Source organism: Choloepus didactylus, chromosome 17 (assembly GCF_015220235.1).
Source record: "Choloepus didactylus isolate mChoDid1 chromosome 17, mChoDid1.pri, whole genome shotgun sequence".
Classification (NCBI taxonomy): domain Eukaryota; kingdom Metazoa; phylum Chordata; class Mammalia; order Pilosa; family Megalonychidae; genus Choloepus; species Choloepus didactylus.
Genome location: NC_051323.1, coordinates 25,117,193 through 25,138,367, shown reverse-complemented (window position 1 = coordinate 25,138,367; position 21,175 = coordinate 25,117,193). Strand labels below are relative to the sequence as shown.

The 21,175-nt window shown below is 39.8% G+C and overlaps 1 protein-coding gene across 8 annotated transcripts in view; it reads left to right on the top strand.

The window, feature by feature from the left end:
• The window catches only part of MEIS1 (Meis homeobox 1), a 129,016-nt gene that overhangs the window by 21,842 nt on the left and 85,999 nt on the right, over positions 1–21,175 (top strand). For all 8 annotated transcript variants that reach the window (XR_005212360.1, XR_005212359.1, XM_037806920.1 and 5 more), the window contains one exon: positions 5,863–5,974. Coding sequence is in view for 6 of the 8 variants with exons in the window: in XM_037806920.1 (XP_037662848.1) it covers positions 5,863–5,974 (112 nt within the window). In the remaining 2 variants the exon portion in view is untranslated. The remainder of the gene's footprint in view (positions 1–5,862; positions 5,975–21,175) is intronic.

Genomic DNA, 21,175 nt, shown 5'->3' with positions numbered 1-21,175 from the left:
GACTAGTAGGACAGAATTTTGAGGAAAAAAACAGCATTCATTTTTGGTTTGAAAAACGTGATTCATCACATGTGATGAACGAGTACATGAGATGGTACATGAGTGTTTTGTATACTGTAAAGTGATTTATAAATATTAGGTATCAAATTAAACTTGATGGTGGGGAGGAGCGAACCACCTGTAAAATCATGTTATTCTAAGGTGAAAATAAGATCAGTTTGCATTCCCTGAGTACATACCAGCTGGGAGGTTATCCAAGGCATATCAAGCTGTACACGCAGCCGGCTCAGGTTAACCATTCTTTCCAGAAGGTCTATAAACTGAATATACCTGTATGTAGATAATCCCGGGTTGACTGGATCAACCTATGTTGTTACATTGAAAACCATAATGACTGCCATTTATTGAATGCCTACTGTATGCTTGGCATTTTACATATGTTATGTCTGCAAGGGAGTATTTCTTTGGTCTCCATTTACAGATTAGGACATTTAGCTTTAGAGAAATTGTGGCTCGTCTAAGATGACATACCTTGTAACTGGCAGGGCCAGGTTTCAAACTGACATGTGTCTAGTTTCAAATTTCCTTTCTTTTGACTGCATTATGCTGCAACTATTAGTTTATTTTTTTATAAAGGTGTGTATATTTGTGTGAATGTGTGAGATGCTTTTAAATTGTGCAAGTCTTTTTTAGATGTGTGTGGTATTTAATATAGAAAATTATGTTATCAGATGATTTAACACCATTCATTCATTCATTCAAAAACATATATTTAGTATCTACCTTGGTACAGAAATTTTCCTGAGATTTAGGATGTGAGGATGAATGAGACATGATGCCTGACTTGAAAGCATTCGTAGTAATAGAACTGGGGGCAGCCACAACAAATTGTCACAGCGCAGCGTGGGAGTGCAGGGATGAAGGTGTGCAGGAGATGCTCTGAGAGCTCAAGGGAGCAGACCCTCACACCTCCGGGGGCCAATGCATATGTATCAGGGAAGGCTTTTGGGGGGAGGTGAAATCTGAGCTGTGCCTTAAATAACAAGAAAGAGCTAATCAGGAGCCAGGGACAGAAAGGAAAGAGCAGGACACTCCAGACAGAGGGGAAGGATGAGCATGGGCCCAGCGAATCTGCCAGAAATTGCATGCACAGGGAACAAGGAAGGGAATGGTTCCCAGGAGTAGGTGATAAAGGGCTTTGCAGACCTGATAAGGACCCCAGGTTGTACTCCCTAGGTGAAGGGAGCCATTCATTCATTCAAAAAATATTCCTGAGTGCCAGCCCAGTGCCAGTCACTGCTTGGTGCTCAGGATGCAATGGTGAGTAAGACAAACACAGTTCCTGCCCTCGTGGAGCTTAGATTCTAGGGGCGTTGAAAACTTTTAAAGCTGGCGAGTGATGAGGGCCTGAACAAGAACAGCAATCACTAAGATGGAAAGTGAGAAATTGATCTGAGAATTATTTAAGGGTAAAAATGAGCAAGACGTGTTGATTCATTGATGAGGAGGTGGTGAGAAAGAGAGAGAGAGAGATGTCATGCCCGGTTCTCAGGTTTTGCCACAGATGGATGGGGTTATACCTACTAGAATTGAGAACAAAGAAGAACAAGTCAGAGGTTTGGTGGAGAGATGAAGTGTTTAACTTTGGACTTGTTGACTAAGATGGACATCTTTGCATGGAGAGATGGTTAGTAGTTGGACATACAAATCTAAGACCAAAGAAGAGGTCCAGAGACTCAAATTTGGTAGCACATGAGAGACAATTTAAACCACGATAGTGAAAGGAATTATCCAAGGAAAATAGAAAGTGATAAGAGAACAGAATCCTGAAGTATGTCCAAATTTAAGGCATAGATGGAAAAAGGGTTCATGAAGGAATGATGAAAAAGTCACCAATGGATAGCTTTATTCAGGAAGGCAAGGTAGTTTCTGAAGTTGCAGTTTGTTTATTGGCTTATTGGCAGAACATTAACACGATCAGTTCAGTTTAGTTCCTAAGAATTTATTGAGTGCTGAGCACTAGCCATACATTCTGCTGGATCAGAAAAGAGGAAGACAGAGAAGAATAAGACATCATCCTTGAGATGGAGAAGCCTATAGTCGGGGAGGTTGTTGCTTTTTTTCCACTCCCAGACACCAGTGTATTGACCTTATAAATGAAAAATACTGCTCAATAAATTGTAGCTTTTCATTTAAAAAAAAAAACCATAAATAACCAAGCAAATTATTTTGTAGCATTTTTGAGGAATGATGGAAGGAAATGGGTGTATTCAAGCTATCGTAGAGAGAAGATGTTGGGTGGGGGTGGGACAGAATCAAAGCTTACTTCAAATATTAAGGGGACAGTTACCCCAGAACTAGGAGAGTCATGGGTGGAATTAAAGAGAGGCTTTTTGGGTTATATGTTATGTGATATATTTATGTATTGACCAAGATGAACTTCCTGATGGAGCAAAACCTCTAACTGGCTGTTTCTGTATTGAACGGACTGTCTCTGTTCATGCCAATTCAAATAGTGTCTGGAGGCACATTGGCCCATGAGGCTGAGTTACAGTGTAGACTCGATGATCTTTAAGGACCTTTCCTGCCCTGGTTTTGCTGTCTAACCCTGTGAACTTCTCCTATACCAGTGGATCTCCGACTTTTGGAGAAACATGCACCCCTTTGAGAAGCTGATGAAAACTTATGAACACTAGCCCCAGAAAAAAAAATGCAAATATTCACATTAATATAAATATTGTTGAAGGAAGACAACCCCCTCCTGAATTCTTCTTTAGAAGATCCATGGACTTCACATTATAACCTCATCTTAATAGATTTCCAAAGGATGAGAACAGCTATTGATTACTCTGAAATTATATACACTGAAGAAAGAAACCTCTTTGAGACTTAATTTAGAACCATGACTAAGGTTTGCTGTGTATCTAATGCAATGCATCATTTGATTTCATTCTGTCAGCCTTACTTTACAGGAGGCCCCAAGCTACTCACAACTTCACAGATACATGCACATAATCATATGCACATATTTTATTTTAAAAATAATAATGATGTTGTTTGGCATAACCACATATAGTCATAGAGATATGTTATTGTAACTGAAATTCTCTGGTAGATGGATTTTGGGGAAGCTCTTTCTGATTAGGGCTGTCTTACATATTTATAGTGGAAGAGTTCATGAGCTATTTCTGATCCTTAGACTTTAATCATGCTTAATGAACTGAACTAAACATAATTCTTGTTCTGTTTTGGTAACCTTGTGGATTTTTTCTAATGCTCAGTTTCATATGACTACAACGTTCTTGAAATGCTAATACACAAAATGTTAATTCAAGAAAGGACCACAAAAGTTAGATTTCATTTCAGAGAAGTACATTCAGTATTCACAGTCCTTCTGAAAGAGCAAGGCTGCGAAAGGAAAGAGATTAGGTGGAAAATATGGGCTCCTACCTTTGATGAAAACACAAATTTAAACATACAGGTTGCACAAAATTTGGATAAACTGAGGTGGAATCCAACATTTCTTGCATGAGTGCCTGTATAATGTGGCAATAGCTGTGAGAAAAGAGGAGCCCAGCATCTAAGACCCAACACAATGAAAATGCAATGAATCGGAATGCCTCACAGATCATAGCGGAATCAGAATTTCCAGCAAGGAAAATCTTTTCATGGTGAATTAAGTGGTGGATGAAGAAAAATGGTGATGAAAAAAGGTAGGCACAGATCACAAACACTGGGCTCAGGGCTCACTGCTGAAGATTTAAGAACCTTAGCTAAAGCTATGCAGAATAGAATGTGGAAAATTGAATTTACTAAACAATTAAGCATTGAATTAATCTACATCCTGCACAGTAGAAAAGTGGGGGAGGGAGCGGAGCAGAGCTGAATAAATCAGTGGAGATCATTATAAGATAGTGAATATATCAGGTCTGTTGTAGCATAAAGGAGGACAGTTTCCTGTATAACGTGGAATAATTCTTTGGTTCTAAGTCACCTTTTTGGAGTCCCAGTCTTAATCAGATTAACAAACATGCTTCTGATGAGGTGGGTCTGTTGCTGTATATTTTAGCTTGTTACTGCTAGCTTTTCTATTAATTACAAGTCAGATCACCAGTCAACAAAAGTAGTGAGGGACAACATAAATAAAATGAGAGTGCCCAGGAGATGTCACTTGCAGGATCTCATGCATCCTGAAACTCCCACGGGTTCCTGCAGCCTCCCACATGCCTTGCTGGTCTTTTGTTCAATTACAGTTAATGCAATAGTTTGCCATTTTCTCCTTCTAATTATATTTTCAAGTGGGATTTGTAGCACATAGAAAAACATCCTTTTACATGTTGAGGCACCGGGGTTTTGTGCCTGGCATTGTCTGTCCCCTGGGTGCTGTACCATTCTTTCTGCAGAGCTCTGAATAAACAAGTCCCCCTTTTAGAGCTGCAATTGTACAAACTGAAAATTTATGCATTAACTGTTTGCATTCTGAGCATGTGTTCCAGATTACGTCTTACAGCATTCTTCTGGTATGCTGCAGAATGCGTATTTGTAAAAAGCACTCCTTTCACAGTTCACATATCTTTCAATCACAGAATCAGCAGATCAATTAGCACTGTTTTTTAGAATATGCATAATGGGTGAGTCACACATACAAGTGGCACGTCTTTCTGTGACTTTGTTTAATTTTTCAGGCTGCATTAGAACTCTGGCCAAGAGTATACAGTAGGTGGAGTGACGCATCCATTTCAGGAGAAGTGAATCGTGCCCTTTGATTCCTATGCAGCACGCCTTGTCGAAGGGATCTTTACTTTTCTCTTGTTGGGTATCTTAAGTGTTTTGATCTACTCAGCCCTTCGTATCTTCTCCGGGAAGATAAGATACTTTTGAAAAAAAAATAAGCAAAAGGCACTTTGATTTCACTAGGCAGGGTCAGTAAACTTTTGCACTGAGCAGTCATGAACCATGACATTTTATGATTGAAGTGATGTATACATATTTTACATACAACATCATCCTGCTTTCCCACTGATCATCTATAGGACAAATTTCACTTCCTAGCCAAGAATCTTCTTTATATTTGGTATCCTTCCTACTGTGCGGGATGACCGGTGATTCACAAGGCTGTTTTTGAAAGCTAGCCCTAAAAGCTAATTAAAATCTTTTTTTTTTTTTTTCATTGTTAAGGGAAGATTTGGGAGAAGTGTCACCATGGTTGTTTTCCCCAAGAATTTAATTTACAGCCAATTTTTCCTATCTGAATGTTACTTTCCAATGCACCCAGTGATAAGCAACATCTGTTTTCATTCAAGAGTACAAGAAGGCTCGGCATGGGGCTGAGTGTACTCAGTCCACGTGAATCTATTGTTATTCCCATTTCTTTTTTGTTCCTGTGCCTGGTCCATTTGCCATGTACCATCCGGCAAACAGCTGACACATACTGGCTATTATGGACCCCAGCCTAATTGTGGGGTCTTAAAAGCTCTGCCATGTTTGTCTTCTAGGATGAATCGGAGGCTTCTATAAACCACGTTGTTATAGACCACCACTTTCATTTTCCATTTGCAGAGTAGCAGACTGTTGTGTCAGAGGGTTTCTTGATGTTAAAAATATAGTCAGAATCAAGTGGCAGCATTTTTTTTTCCTTCTTTGCCTGCAATGCTTCTGTTTTCCTTGGTAATAGAGCATGCAATTACTTACAGAATAACTATTTGTAGATATTTTAGCTTGGAAGCAGAAATGGGCAAATTTTAAACGTGCCAATGTAGCTTTGAGCTGGAACCACTTTCGAAGGGCATTGGGAAGACTGCAATCCTGCTCGACAAGTGTTAACAGACAGCTCCATTTGGATTTCTGATTTGTGTCCCACAGCCCTCTTGGAACAGAGATCATGATGACACGGCATCTACCCGTTCTGGAGGAACTCCAGGCCCTTCCAGCGGTGGCCACACATCACACAGTGGGGACAACAGCAGCGAGCAAGGTAGGAGAGGTGTTCTCATTCTCTTTTGCTACCTGTTTCATTTTTAAGGGTTGGAAAATCAGAACTGTCTAGTCGGCTATTTATACAGGTTTTCTTAGAACATAGACCCCATTTAATTAGAGAATAATTTCATCTAGTTTTATTTTTTGACCCTTTTATGCCATTCCAGTTGCCTACCTGCCTGTCACCTGGCCACCTCTGTAAAATAGGGTCAGTGAATTAAGGGCAAGGTTAGAGAAGTAGATTAGAAGGTCAAATGTGCATAAATAGTATATACTACTAGTACCCTGCTATGCAAATAAAAAGTATTCTTATTACTTGTCCTCAGAAGCTTTTCAAAAGATCAAGAAACACCCACTAGGATTCAAAATTAATGGTGTTTTCAAGATACTTTTAGAAGGCAGTGGTCCTTTCAGAAATCCTTGTTGGGTGTCCCTCCCCACTGGGTTGAAGCTATTTTTCTGTTTTTACTTATCTGAATCTCTTAAGTGCCTGCCTTCATTGCAAAACCAGACTTAAATGGAGTTAGGAAGAAATGGAAAGAAACTAGATCAATTTAATTTGTGTTGTGCTTTGAATGCACATACCTGTGGGTTTATGTGGGTGACAATGTATATGCATGATTGATGATAACTAGTATGAAATAAAGTTTTAAATATAAGTTAGTCTTCAGCAAAAATGTGAATGAGTTTTCAAAAGTCTTGCACTGCTTTTGATGAGACCTACTGTGGTGGATTTTGTGTTCAATTAATACAATTAAAGTTTAAAAGAGTATTCTCAATCTGAATATAAAAAGACTGCCTTATTAAAATTGACTCTGAGCCTGCAGTAGGAACATTCTTTAAAATCTGGTTTTATGATCATATTGCATTGAAAAGCTGTTAGACCACAAAGGAATTTTGTTTTCTAACTTTGTTGGACTATACCGATTAGAATTGCAAAGTCTACAATGAATTTAACAGGATTAATTTGAAAACAAAAATAGGAGAGTTTATATTTTTAGGCACATATATTCTATTTGCACTGGGAATAACTTCTACAAGTAGAATTGTAAGCATTCGAGACATTTTGTTGTTCAAAGAAAAGTTGCTGACTTCATCACAACTGTAGTCTAGTAAAAATGGAGCCAGAATAGTAAACTGGTTCAGAGCTGAGGCAGCAACAGGTAACCTCTGACCTCTGACTTTTACTGGAAAATGATATGCAACATAAATCCAAGGGGCCTTTTTTCTTTCAAGTGTGTGCATGTATATGTTAGGTTGTTGCTGTCTGCAGTGCTATAGTTAAGGTGGTGTCAGCATTTTCAATATCAAGCCCTACTTTCAGAATGCTACTTACACCAACCATTTTCTAAAAGGTGTAAATGGAACTTAACGTTTTTTCTTGTGGTCCAGCATTGCTACAAAATAACAGGGAGTCTAGCCTAGTGTTTTGTTTGCTTCTTTTTCTTTTTTATTTCCAGCTTTTAAAAAATAAACAGCATCAAAGAGCAGGTAGATAGTATAGCTGCTTCTTTGAAGGTTTACAGACTGCTGAAATGCACTTGAATGTAAGATTGTAACAATCAACTTTCTCAAACATAATCTGATGAGTGGATTCTCAGAGGGCAAATGTCCAATATTAGTTCTTCCCCTCTGAGACAATAAAACAAGGAATTAAGAATTTTGCATTTCCCCCTCCCCACCTTGCAACAAGTATTCTCCAAAGGCCAGTTTAATAATGAATTGTATTGTAACCAAGAGCAATATATTCTTCACATTACTAGAATTTCCCACTTTTAATGCTTCTCTTTATATATATATTTTTCATCCAAGGCCACCGCCTGGCAATTTTGAAAGTCATTTCACATAAATTATCTCATTTGAATGATGTTAGTTGAACCTGAAAATTATGCTGGGTGGCAGATAAAGCAGATGTAGCCCCATTTGACAGAGGAGGAAAATAAGGTATGGAAAAGTTGAATGACTTACCGAGGTCCCAGTGCAGAGGCAGACGTAAAATTCCAGTTTTCTGATTATTTATATAAGGTTCTTCCCCCATACTCTCTTCCTCCACCCCTCTGCCCACCAAAGAACTAAAATAAATCACTTCCACCATGATCAAATAGAAACTTCCTGTGCTGATCTCCTGTATCTGTCCTCCACCAGCCTGACAGCAGATGTACAGTGGCTCCACCTTTACTCAGGCCTGCTCTCCTTGGCGATGTGATTTATTCCTGCTAAGGGCAGAGTGATACCTGGATGTGTTGCTGCAGCAACTTGTGCACATTTCTGTGCCGACCCTGACCCTTTTAAACCGTTTTCTCATCCCTGAGACCTGTGGAGCTGGGTTTTTGTGCAGCCTTTGGATTAACTCTGCACAGTGGCTTTTCCATGTTTTCCCCGTCTGCCTTTTCTGGCAGGCGTGGATGTGTGAGCTGTGCCAGCATTTGGCCTGTAGTGCATGTCCTAAATAGTTATTTACACAGTTTGAGTCCATTTTAGTCAACTGGGTAAATAACAGCCCTCTTCAAAAGATTTATAAATCCATAAATATGTCTTTATACATACCCAATAGACAGAAATAACTCAATCTGTCAAGAACTTATCCAAAGAGGTGTTTCCCCTACAGACAAGAGTAATGCATATTTTAAAACTTTCTCTACTGTATTATTTGTACTGTGTTTCTGTTCCCCCATTCCTTTTCAATTTTCACCACTTCATTATGGCACCTGTGGTACCAAAAAAAAAAAAAAAGAAAAGGAAAAGAAAGGAAAGAACGAAACCCTGTAGGCTGTGACCCTCTGTTAAATAACCTTATCTGCTGCTGCACAATGTAGGCATGCAATAAGCTACATCTCAGCTGAGTCCTGTTCTGTTGGGCCTGCAAAGTAAATAAAATACAAGAAATTTTCCAGGATCAAAATAGAGTAATAGTTCTAGTTAGAACTCCAGGAATTTGGGGGATTTTTTTTTTTCCATCTAAGCATACAAAAATGAAATTAAAAAATCCAATCCTGAGCATTTAAAAGAGAATATATTAAAGGTATACAATTAAGAAAATACCCAAAATTCTATTATTCAGAAATTTAATGTGTCCATGATTTACCTACTTCATCTTTCCCCAAAGTCAAATTGTTTATCATGACAGTTCTTCCCAGGACTACTACTTTCATTTAATATTAACACTTGTGTCCTTTGCAGGAACTTGATTCTTTAATTGTGAAACCCCATTTAAATTGTCATTTAAAAGGGAAGGCTTCCCTCTGTACATTCTCTTTTAAGAAGTTTGTTTGGTTGGGGCTTCTGCTGCTATTCGTACGATGTTGACTTTGTCTGCTCTTCAAGTTCCTCAAAGCACTTGCAAAGATAATAGTTTGAATCTTTGCTTCATCCCTGTCAATGAGTTGGCGTTTTTCCATTTCATGGGACAATATTGAAGAGTGGGTAACTGTCAGAGTCATCCCAGGATCTTGGTCTCATGGCTTTGCCACTACTTCAGGGTGGGGTGTTTTCTGGAATCCTGAGCAGTGGCTAAGGATGTCAGGGACACTCTGGCAGCTCCTTGCCTCTACCATGGGTCTTTGTAATCCTCCCGTGCATGGATGCCCCACTGATCATGATCAGGTCCTACTCCAGGAAGCATGTGGTTTGCAAGTGGGATTTGGGCTCCTTCCTTTCCAGGAGGCTGCACAGCCACTCGAGGTTTCCCACACAGCCACAACTGTGACTGAACACATTTTGAATTAGGGCATGTCTCCCTTTTTGATTCGAAGTCAAGAGAGCTGAATAATAAAGTGGTAGGATCACACACTCAGGGCTGTTCAGTCAGTGTAGGTACTACTATCCCCTTACTTTGTGGACGAGGCAGAGGAGAGAGGCTGGGAGACTTGTTCAAGGCCACACACTGGTTGGTGGTCCCCACTTAAACTTGTGCAGTTAAGTCCCGGAGCTCAAACTCCTAGCTACTGCATCCTATTTGGCAATAGCACTTCATTGTGTCTAGGAGTGGAAAAACAGATAATTTGATGGACGTTCCTTCTTTTATCAGTTAGTTCTTTTCCAAGTCCTGGTGAACGGGCTATGAATGAGGCAGGATCAGCTGCAGCCTCAGGGGGTTTACACTCTGCTGGAGAGCGAGACTCTAGTTTTGCATGCTAAGTAGAATGATGATTGAGATATTTAACACGGAATATGTGATGGATATGATTAATTTGTATTATGTATTAAGAGCCTGTAACATTTCACTCATTCAAAGATTTATAGAATTGAGAATAGGAACACAGAAAACAAGTAAGGCTATTTCTCTTGCAGAGTGTTTCTCGCTTCAAGCTCACCTTATTTTCCTCTTTTGCATGGAAAATGAAAAAGTGTTATTCTATACTGAACTTTGATGTAAAACCTTTCAACCCTAAAGGACTTTAATGGTTACTGGAACCTCGAAAACCCACTTAGGAACTTCTTTTGGGAGCAAGACTCAGATCAACAATAGTCTCCTTGCTCCACCCCCCACCCCACCCCCCCAAAAATACATAAAAACAGCATGCTTCTTTAAAGAGGAACAATTGAAAAGCACTGCTATTTCTTTATAATAATGTATCAATAGTTGTGATGCCTCCCACTGGCCCCTCCCGCTCCACACCAGCTTTTGTAGGAGTTCAGGCAACCTATAGGCAGAAGGCAGTTCCATTTATTAGTGAAGGGGATCTCCAGGCAGTTGTTCCAGACCTGTGAGGCCAGCAGGCAGTGTAGGATGAGAGGGGGTGGGGAGGAGAGGGAGATGGGGAGGGGCCACCTTATGTTCCAGATGACTGAGCGACGATTTATATACCAGCTCTCCTTTTTACATGAAGAAGAAAAGTAATAACAGCCCAAACCAGGCATTTGAAACAGTCAGCTGTCCGATGAATAATGGGATAGGTGGGAAGGCACGCTCTGATTGGATGTCTTAATGAGCACATTTCGCCCAGAGTTTGGGTTGCAGTTCCCTTTGACCTTTGCCCTTTATTGACCAAACTGACACTTCATTTTTCACATACTTCCAATTATGGCTCGGTTTAAGTGTTGCCCTCCCTCTTTTATTTCTTTCCTATGGACAACTTGAGAGTGGTTGAGGCCACAGAAGATATTTTAATTTGAAAAACTACCGTAGCAACTCAGGTTTAGGATGTAATCTGAAACTGCTGTCTGTTTGCAGTTTTTCAGATGAAAACACAAAGTTAATATTGCTTGTTTAGAGACAGTTTTCTTGTTTTCAAAAAGATTTCCAACTTATTTTAAAAACCAAATGTTTACAATAACCTGAGAACCCCAATAATGAAAAAATGTTTAAAAAAAATAGCTTTTTTTTTTGTTTTGTTTCTCTCCTTTCATTATCTTTATTGGTCAGAGTGGTTTGAGTGATCTCTATTTGTTCACACTTCTTAAGCCTTCATCTTCTCCAGGGACTTCTTGTATTTCAATGCTGCTGTAATGTATTTTGACTAATATACTTTTTAGGGAAGCGAAAAGTAAAATATAATTGTGACCACAGGCCTTGGCCCTTAGACCACATCAGCCCTGTGTGTTACGTTAGTTATATTTAAGGCTGGACTGCAAATTAAAGTGTGGCCTTTGCATGTGGTGGCAGGCAGAATAGGAAAATAATTTCCTGATGGGAAAAGGCAGTTGTAAAAAAGAAAGGGGAAGTTATTATACTCCACAAATTTCTGTTATCAAAAGGTCCACATTATTAACTTATCAAGCATGTTGTATTAGATGTATATAGAGAGAGTTGTTTTCTCAAGGACACCCCATAATATTCTCACCTGTCCTTTTATCGACTCATCAAATGTGAGTAACAATCTTCTGTTCTCCATTGCCTTGAATTCTAGCATCAGGGAAGCAGGTCATCTCAAAGCAAAGAAAAATAACTTCATCTTCTAAAAGTAGTAACTGTATATATAGGGACATGGACTTGGCCAAAAGCATTTTCACAGCAACTGCACCTTCATGTTATTAGGCTTGTACCACTAGTAAACATGAGGTCATTTTTTTTTTTCATCTTAATCAAAAATGCATTTGAAATTATTTACACCTAAACAGACATCCCCCTAACACAGAAGTATTTGCCTCAAAAGTAGATGAAGTGTTACCTACTTTAATATGTAGCCCTCTGGCATATGCATGGCATATTTTTACTATAATATGGTAATAAAAGAATATGTAAAAGGCAGACAAAGGTTCTGTCTTTTTCAGTAAGGTGACCTCTGTTACCAAGTAACTGCTTTACTTATGAGCTTATTAAAAACTCAAAAAATGAGCTTTTCATACTTCACAGGCATTGATGTGAAAATGAGCTGTCCTGTGAGTAGTTTTCTTGATCATTTTCAGAACAATTGATTAGCCAAAGAGCTCCTGTCATTAGTTGACATTGACTGATAGCAATTTGTCACAAGCTCTGGAGGTCATCTAGACAGTTGGCGTTTCAGCTTGTCTTTGATTGACCTTTACTGATTCCATCCTCATGTGATCGGGTTTGAATAGGTCTGACCCTCAATTGGAAAAGACAGAGCATTAGTCAGCAGGGTCATTTCTTATATTTTCTGTTGATCGCTCATTTTTATTTATGTGTGAACTCATGATATGGATTTCTTATTAAATTTTATACCCTAGTTTTTGAAACTTAGAAGGTGTGAAACTTGTTAGTGTGGCCTTAAAGTCATAGGTCTGTTTTCCCTTTGGTTTGTATTTAACACTGACTTGGTTTGTGGGGTCGTAGACCTTGATGCTGACACCTGGCCTTGTTACCTGGGCAGATACTGAGATTTTGTTGCAAGTGATGGGATGGAGTTTTGTGGATGTTGTTGTTTCCCAAGAAAGATGAACTCCAGTGTGACTTGTAGAACTTCTTTCACTTTGCTAAATTTATTTTTTTCTCTCTCAAGGCTCATGTGATATTTTAATAATAACTGAGTGGTAAAGAATTATATGCATAATGCTGCTATGTCAATTTGCCCTTTAGTTCTGCAGCCAAAAGACGTAAAAACTCTTTAAAAATGTACCTTCCTTTCAGTTTTACTCAATCTACTGTAAATTAGAGAAAGCTCCTCTAGCTGTAATAGCATTAGCCTTTCAGCAAGAGTAGAATATAGTCTCTGTTGTAGTGGATCCAGAAGTTAATTGTTCATAAAGCTCAGCTCTTTCTTTCCCAAACTGTAAGGCCTTTTCCAAAAATGCATCACGTATAAAAGAATATATTCCACACTCATATTAATAACATGGATTTTACTGCTTTACTTAAATAATTAAAAATGGGGAGCATAGCATTAAAAAAAAAAGCATATCCAGTTTTTCTATAATTTAAAAAATTGTTTAATTTACTAATTAAATTAAATAATTTATTTAAATGATTTCACAATTAAAATAATTATTATCTTAATTATTTAATTCAGTTTCTAAATAAGACCCTTCTTTTCTCTCATTCTCTCTCCCTTCTCCTCTCTCACTTCCACGACATTGGGTTTTAGACTATAAGCGATAACTTGTTTTTCAGGTCAGCCCTTCCAGGCATTCCAGAGCCAGCACACACAGCCTGGCACAGCTTAAACATGTGCTTCAGTTTCTACCCAAGAAAATAAATGAGGAGAGAATCCATTGTCCCAGGTGGTGGATTCTTTACATGATTTCATTCTTGGCAAGGCAAAAGCGAGGAAGTTAATTTTAGGGAAGCATCCCTTTAACACAGCCCAAGGAGATAAAAAGAGTTTAGAAATGTAATCGCTTCTGCAGATGAGCCAAAATATTATCATGAGTGGTGTTTCGGGGGGGAATATAAGTTTATGGATTCTAGTCAAATCCTCAAAAATGGATTAAACACTTACTATGTGTCAGGTGCTCTGTGTGAGGCTGTAAGGATGAGTAGGTCGTGGTATTTCCCTTAGGAAAAGTGTGTGTGCTACCAAGAGCATCAAGCGTATGTAAACTGAATATCTGCTAAATACTGGATATTCTTCTGGAGCGGAGAGTGGATTCATTCCTCAGGATGCCAGTGACCCAGACTTGGCAAACGCTGCGGTCAGCACTGCTGACTGAAACACTGGATGATGGATTAGTTTAAATCGCAGAGGGGCACCTCTGTCTTGGTCCTCCAACTCCAGTAGAGTTTCCGCCTCTATGGCACCCTCTAAGGCCAACCATGATCCAAAGCCCACTCTTGGAACCATGGCCAGTGCTCCACAGCCATGTGCCTGACCCCTGGCATTGCCATTGCTTTCCCCACCACTAGTTCCCTGGCTGACTCCTCTTGGTTCTTTTCAGGGGCTTTGACTCTGTGTGTGTATGGGGTGGGGGCAGTTGTGGGGGTGGGGGCAGGCTTTGGTCATGTGGTGAAGTCTTTTCAGAGTAATATTTTTCTTAATGCATAAAGTGAACTACATAGGACTACAAGGGAAAATAATTGTACTGAAATCCAATCATTGAAATATTAAAAAAAAAAATACAAATTGTGACGTAGTAACATAAGTGCTTCATTGTTAATGCATTAAATAACAAGGTCTAGAATAATTTTGTTGTCTGCCATGTTTTTGAAGTAGTGATGAATGTAAATGATGTTATAAGATATTTGTAACATCCTTACTGGGATATGTAAATATGATTTCCATTGATGACAAAGTCATAGGTCCTGCTAATAGTTCCATGGTTTATTACTTACCTACACTCATACTTAAAGGAAATGTTAATTCCAGTGAGAAGTTAGAATAAAAAATGCAATTTTTCCCCCTTCAAAGTTCGTGGATCTCCTGAATTCTAACCACAGGCCCCTTTGGGGAGTCAAGGAGGCCAGGCCAAGAACTCGTAAACTTAATTCAAGGATCATCTCCAGGAAGTGTTCCTTGAACCCTCAGATTGGAGGAAGGGTCCTTTCTGTGCTTTCCTAGTATCTGGTGTGAAGCTTTATCTTATACTGGGAGGAGCTATCTAAGGATCCACCTTCCCAGGAAGCTCCCTGGGAAAGGGTTGTGTCTTCTTTGCCTTAGGCTCTCCTGTGCCCAGCAGTTACAGACTCATAATCAGTGATGGATAATTATTTGTTAAAGAGAACCATGATCCCTCTCACCCTTTCAAGCTGCGATTGTACTACATTTCCTGAAAACTGATTTCTTCTGGGTGCCAGAGAGCTAATCTCATATGGCAGTTCTCACATGGCAAAGTGTAAACAGGTCCAACGTGTCACCTATCCTGGATCTCAGATATGCATTTTACAGGGCAATCAAGGAAAGGCTCAAAGGTGGCCGTTTCAGAAGGCAGTGGTAGATGGAGTGTCACCTAGGTCCTTCTACCATTGGGTGCCATCCTCTGCCCCTGAAGGTGCTTCCGACAGATGATGGGTGGGGACCAGAAGCAGCATTTTAGGATCTTTCGAGGGAGTTTGGAGTGGGGTTCAGGATGAATTCTGAGACACGACCCTGCAGCAGGGGTAACTGTGCTACCTTGGGAGGATATTTTATGTATGTGCCCTTCCCACCAGCAGATATTATTTTCCCCGGGCTTCCCCTGGGATTTGATATTTAGCTCTGCTCTGAATTTATCTCACTTACCAATGTATTCATGCACTAACTAAGGATAGTAGTAGAGGTTTTGGCTGTTGGCCTAGCAAAACTAGCACGAAGAGTAAATTTATGCCAAACATTTTTCTTGAGAAGGGGTAGGTGTTCTCTACCTCTTATATTGACAGGACTCAGAAATGTAGTTGGTAAGTTGGGTTTTGCTCAAGTGTCCGACTTTGTGGATTGTTCATTCTTGCAGATAATTTTCTGTAATTACTTAACCTAAAAGCCTTCTATTTGATTAGTACAATTAGCTTTGGCTTTCCCCCATTTACCCATATCGACCCATATGAATTCCCTCCCAGACATAGCTTATCTCATTTACTAACAATGAATGAAAGAAGTAGAACTTCCTTTAACCTATTTCCATATCAGCAGGAAAAGAGAACATGACAGCGCATCTTAAATTTTCCTCACAATCATGTATTTTCAAGAAAGGAGGAATTGAAAAGTAAATGTAGAAAATGTCAAATTTCCCAACAGATTTGTTGCTAGATTGTTAGCATTTCATCAATGTCATCATCCCTTTAACACTTTCATTTGCTTGGGTTTGACTCTTTCCTTGAGTGCCCTTATTAAAATGTATCTGTGAGAGCCAGGACAGGTAGCATCTTGACACCATTTTTATACTTTCATACCTTGGGAGGAAAGGAAATATCTTAATTTTAAGATGCGTTTTTATTTCTCCTCTCCCCACCTCCATTGGAAGAAAGGATTAGAGGAAATAAGCAAATGTATACAGTATACAACAGGATAAAAAAAGCAGGTGAAGAAATTAGAGTGAAAGGAAAATAAATAAGAAGGGTGGTACAGAACAATATGAATTATAAGATCTCTTACAATTGCTGTAAGTACACAGCTAATTTGGCTCTGAGCTTCCTAGCAGCCAAAGTGAAGAATGAAATGTAATTAACCATGAGATTTACAGTATCCGTGAAAATTGCATAGAAGAATCCCTTTGAGTGGTGTTAGAACTTGAGAGAAATTCTCACACATGTCCTCACACAGGGAATCCATACTCGACAGCACCTGCAGGATTCCTCTTATTCCTAGCACAATGCTGCACATATAATAAGTGCCTGATAAATATTTGATTGATGGATTTGAGTAAATGTCTGAATTCTTAGTCAGCCCACTCTTACTTGTTAACACCTTGGTATCTAAGCTAGACTTCATTTTCATGGCTGAAACAGATTACCTGCTGTGCCGGTTTGTATATTTATGTCCCCCAGAAAAAGCCATATTCTTTAATGCATTCTTATGGGGGGAGACGTATTAGTGTGGATTGGGTTGGAACCTATTGGAGAACCACGGAGATGTGACCCACACAACTGTAGGTGACAACTCTGATTGGATAATTTCCATGGAAGTGTGGCCCTGCCCATTCAGCATGGGCCTTGTTTAGTTTACTGGAGCACTACATAAACTCAGACAGAAGGAGCTCATAGCTAGCTGGAGCTGAGACAGACATTTTGAAGATGGCTGTTGAAAGCTGATACAGACATTTTGGAGAGTGCCATTTTGATCTTGGAGCAAGCAGACACCAGCCACGTGCCTTCCCTGCTAACAGAGGTTTTCCAGATGCCAATGGCCTTTCTCCAGTGGAGATACCCTTTGTTGATGGACACTTTATAGCCTTAGACTGTAACTATGTAACCAAATAAACCCCCTTTTATAAAAACCAATCCATTTTTGGTGTTTTGCTTTCTGGCAGCATTAGCAAACTAGAACACCTGTTATAGTATAACCCAAGATACTGAGTATTTTGTGATGCCATGAGCTCTTTTTCCACTTTTATATCTCCTTCTTCTGACCATTTTATGGCAGATCAGCTCCATTAACCAGGCTTTTCTGCCTCCACCTGAGCCAAGGAATGGGAGCGAGAATGCTCTCATTGGTTTGATTATTAACCCCTGAAGCAGGGTTAATGGGGCCAGAAGTGATGTTTAAAATGGAGAAGCTGAGGGGCTGAGCTACGATGGGAAGATTTAGGTGCCACACCCTTGAAAAATGGAAGTTATAAGGAGATATGATGTCAACTGATAAAATTGGAAGGGGCTGGATGTTGTGAATTTTTGGTTTACCACATCCCAGCACCAAGAACATCCGTTAGTGAAAGGAGTGACTTTAGGGCAAATAAGAGCTATTGCATCATGTTGTGGATTTTAAGCTTAGGAGTGGTAATGCTGCCCAAGGTGGAATAGGTAAAAACAGAAATAGCTCCACTCATTAACTTAATCAGTATTAATTGAATGTTCTCTCTGTACCAGGCCCTGTGCTAGATGTGGAAAATTCAGAGTCAAAAAGGCATTCCTGGTATTAAGAAACCGACAGTCCAGTGAAGGCAGAGAGTTAACATGTAGGCTAAGTCCCACGACTGAGGAGGTTCAGTGTGATTTGGAAGTAGAGGACCAGCACCTAATAAACTGGCAAAGGTGCAGTTGCCTGGCATGGGCATGACTTGTCCCCCATCCTCTCCATGACAGTCTTCCTGAATCTGTCACAGCAGCCTTTCTCATTGAGCTCAAATGGGACCTGGATGTGAGTCCTTCTCAACACACCCCTCCAGGCAACTACCACCTCACTCCTCCTAGTTAGCGCTAGAAAAATCTGTTTTCTTTTCCCCGTCTCCCACCTAGCTCCCCCAAGAGGGGCAGGGGTGAGTCTATGATGGAAACTTGTGACCAGTGATGATGAAGGGCAAGGAAGAAGGGCACGTGAAGCAAAGACATTCACTTGTGTAGTGGCATGAAGGAGAGAAGAAGTGTGACACTTGGAACCTCTTATGTGCCTCAGAGTGAGCAGAGAACAGCATGAAAGGAGGAGTCTGGAGTGAGGGCCAGGAGGAAGCAGGACAAGACCCTGGAGGATTCTGCATTGGTGTTTCCTTATCTGTGGACCACCAACCTCCTTTTGACTGCAAAGGATCCTAAAATCCACATTTGTATCAAACATTATCTCTGATAGAATAAACATGTCTCCCATAGCAAATGAAGAATTTAAAGTAGAGTTGTGGTATGGTGAGAACTGAGTGAAGGGGCAGTCAAGGCAGGGAAAAGGTGCAGCCAGCATTGCAGTTATTCAGAAATGTTGCAGATCTCAACTAAGGTAGAGGGAAGAGCTTTTGAGGAGAAAAGACTTGAGCAGACTGAGAGATCAAGTGGGTGTGGAGGGTGGTGGGCTGTGGAAGGGCCTGGGACAACTCCAAGATTTCAGGATGTATGGGTCCTACCGAGCATGCTCATTGCTTCTTCTTAAATGCAGCCTCACCTCTCTAGATGTGGGGAAACTCCAGCTGGTCGTTGCTGACAGTGACTTTTTCCCCATACCCTTCCTTGGCGGAAGTGATACTTTTCCCACCCCTTCCTGAGGATGGCTCTCAGAAATCCGGTCACCATGAGTGCACGCTCTCTCTCTCTCGGCCACACTGCTTTCCCTCTGAGAAAGCTCTGGCTCCATAGGGACCAGGGGCTGGGTGGAAAGGAAGAGGCCAGCCAGGCTATCATGGGAATTTGGTGACTCATTTCATCAGTTTACTGCTCTGAAAATGAGGTGACTTCCCCCTTTGCTTGACAACTGATTGATGAACATTTCCTGAGTATTTGCAGAGTGGGTGTTTTGCTTCACGGGCCTTCATGTTTACAGGCTCCCAGAGGAGGCCCATCCTAGTGTACGTTAGCCTTTCCGACTTCCTAGGCTGCTAATTTCCCTTTTTATGTAGAATCTACAAATTACCTGCCCAAATCTTAATTGCATCCAGGGTTGAAAATAGTATACCCTTGTGTCTGCCGATACAATTCTAGTTACATTCACTTTTTGCCAAAATGTTAAAGAATGAACAAATTTTTAATACTAAAGCAGTATATAATTGACTCAGACTCTATTACGTGGCACTTAATATACCTACACTGAAAGTGGCCTTTGCAAATAGTGTACTTTGATTTGTGTGTATAGAATTTTTTGTTTGTTTTTTGCTCTGGTTTTTCACTTTCTTTCCCAGGATCTAGGTTTGTGTATTTTTAGGAGACCCGTTCTTTACTTTGTTTACAGATCTCCTGATGCTCTTGATAGAAAAGGAGTCAGCTTTGGAAAACATTAATTGCTCCAGTAAGTGATGGGAGGTTTAATAAAAGCTACATAGCAAAAAGTAGAAGCATTACTTTCAGGATCCGAGACTGTTCCTGAGGCTCACTTTTCATAATCGAAGCAGAGGCAATAGGTTTGCATCATTTGGCTCAAAAGGGTTGGGCCGTAGAGCCTACTCATAGCCCTTAGATTTGGTTTTCATATTTTAAATGGAGGCAGATGGTTTAACGTGTCTTACTTTGCAGCTGTAACAGATTCTGTTTTTAATCTGTAAGTCGAATATGGCATGGAGCCATGTAAGAGCCAGGTTATGAATGCATCACTCCTGTTGATACCAGTGAGTTTTGTGATGGGTTGGAAAGAAGGATGTGGTCTTCATTTCAAATTCTTTAGAATTCATTCTTGAGAATTAAACATGCTGAACGAATTCTAGGACTTTTCAAGTTAAAATGAAGTGTTTTCTAATGTAGCAACCATGCTGGCTTAAAGGAATAATGCAACAATTCCAAATAGATACACACACACAAAACCGTAGAATTGTTTTTCAGGCAGAGAGAGGCAGCTGGGCTAAGAAACCTGGCTGGCACAGTAAGGGACAGGGTTACATTGAGCCACACAAAATTGCCTTTAAATAGAAAGGTAAGAGGAGAAATCCTTCTCTTTGGATAGTACTCTGCTCATCATGGTACACATACTGCTGGTGAGAAATTCTAGCGGAAGTCCTCTTGTACTTCTTCACTCTTATTACCACAGGGGTGGGAATCCTGTAGCAATATTCATTCAGAATTGACCGTTGTTTGCATCTATAAATAGAGGTACTTAAATCATAATTGTTATAACAGGATTGTTTGATTACCTGGCAATGGCCTTGTTCTGAGATAGCTTTTGGATCACCTGTTTGTTGGGAACATTTGACAGACCTCATGTTTATTACCCAATTGAATGTCAGTAGCAATTGCAGCTCAAGATAAACAAAAATGCAAGTACTTGTTGACCTTGACTTTTTTCCACAAGAGATTGGACTTGATGGCTCTATTACTGTTGAGCTGATAAGGGTTATAAACAGTAGTTTAAAGAAAATGTTTTATTCCCAGAGAAAAATGCCCTGTTTGCTGTGGGAAATGGCAATAGATACATACCCTTTGCCAGATTTTCTTAAATTACCTTTATTTGGGCTGTGGGAAAATGATATGGGAGAAAAATTTTTTATGATTTTAATGTGCATTTGCATAGATTGTTGTGATTTGCGAATGGTGTAGTTAGTAGGTTGAATATGATTGTATAAAAATCCATAGCTGTTTCTATGATTTACGAGCTTACTAATATGATTTCTTTTGGAACTATCATGTTAATATAATATTATGTTTCAGAGATGAAGATCTTATAAAAAATTCAATAGACTCACACTGCCAAAATGCTCTTTCAGCTTCTAATTAAAAACATAAAAGTTTCGTTGGTAGTGTGGTCTTCCTAGGGGCTAAGAGACAATTGACATGGTGACTATTTATGTGGGACACTCCAGAAGTGGGCTGAGGAAATGGCTATCAGTC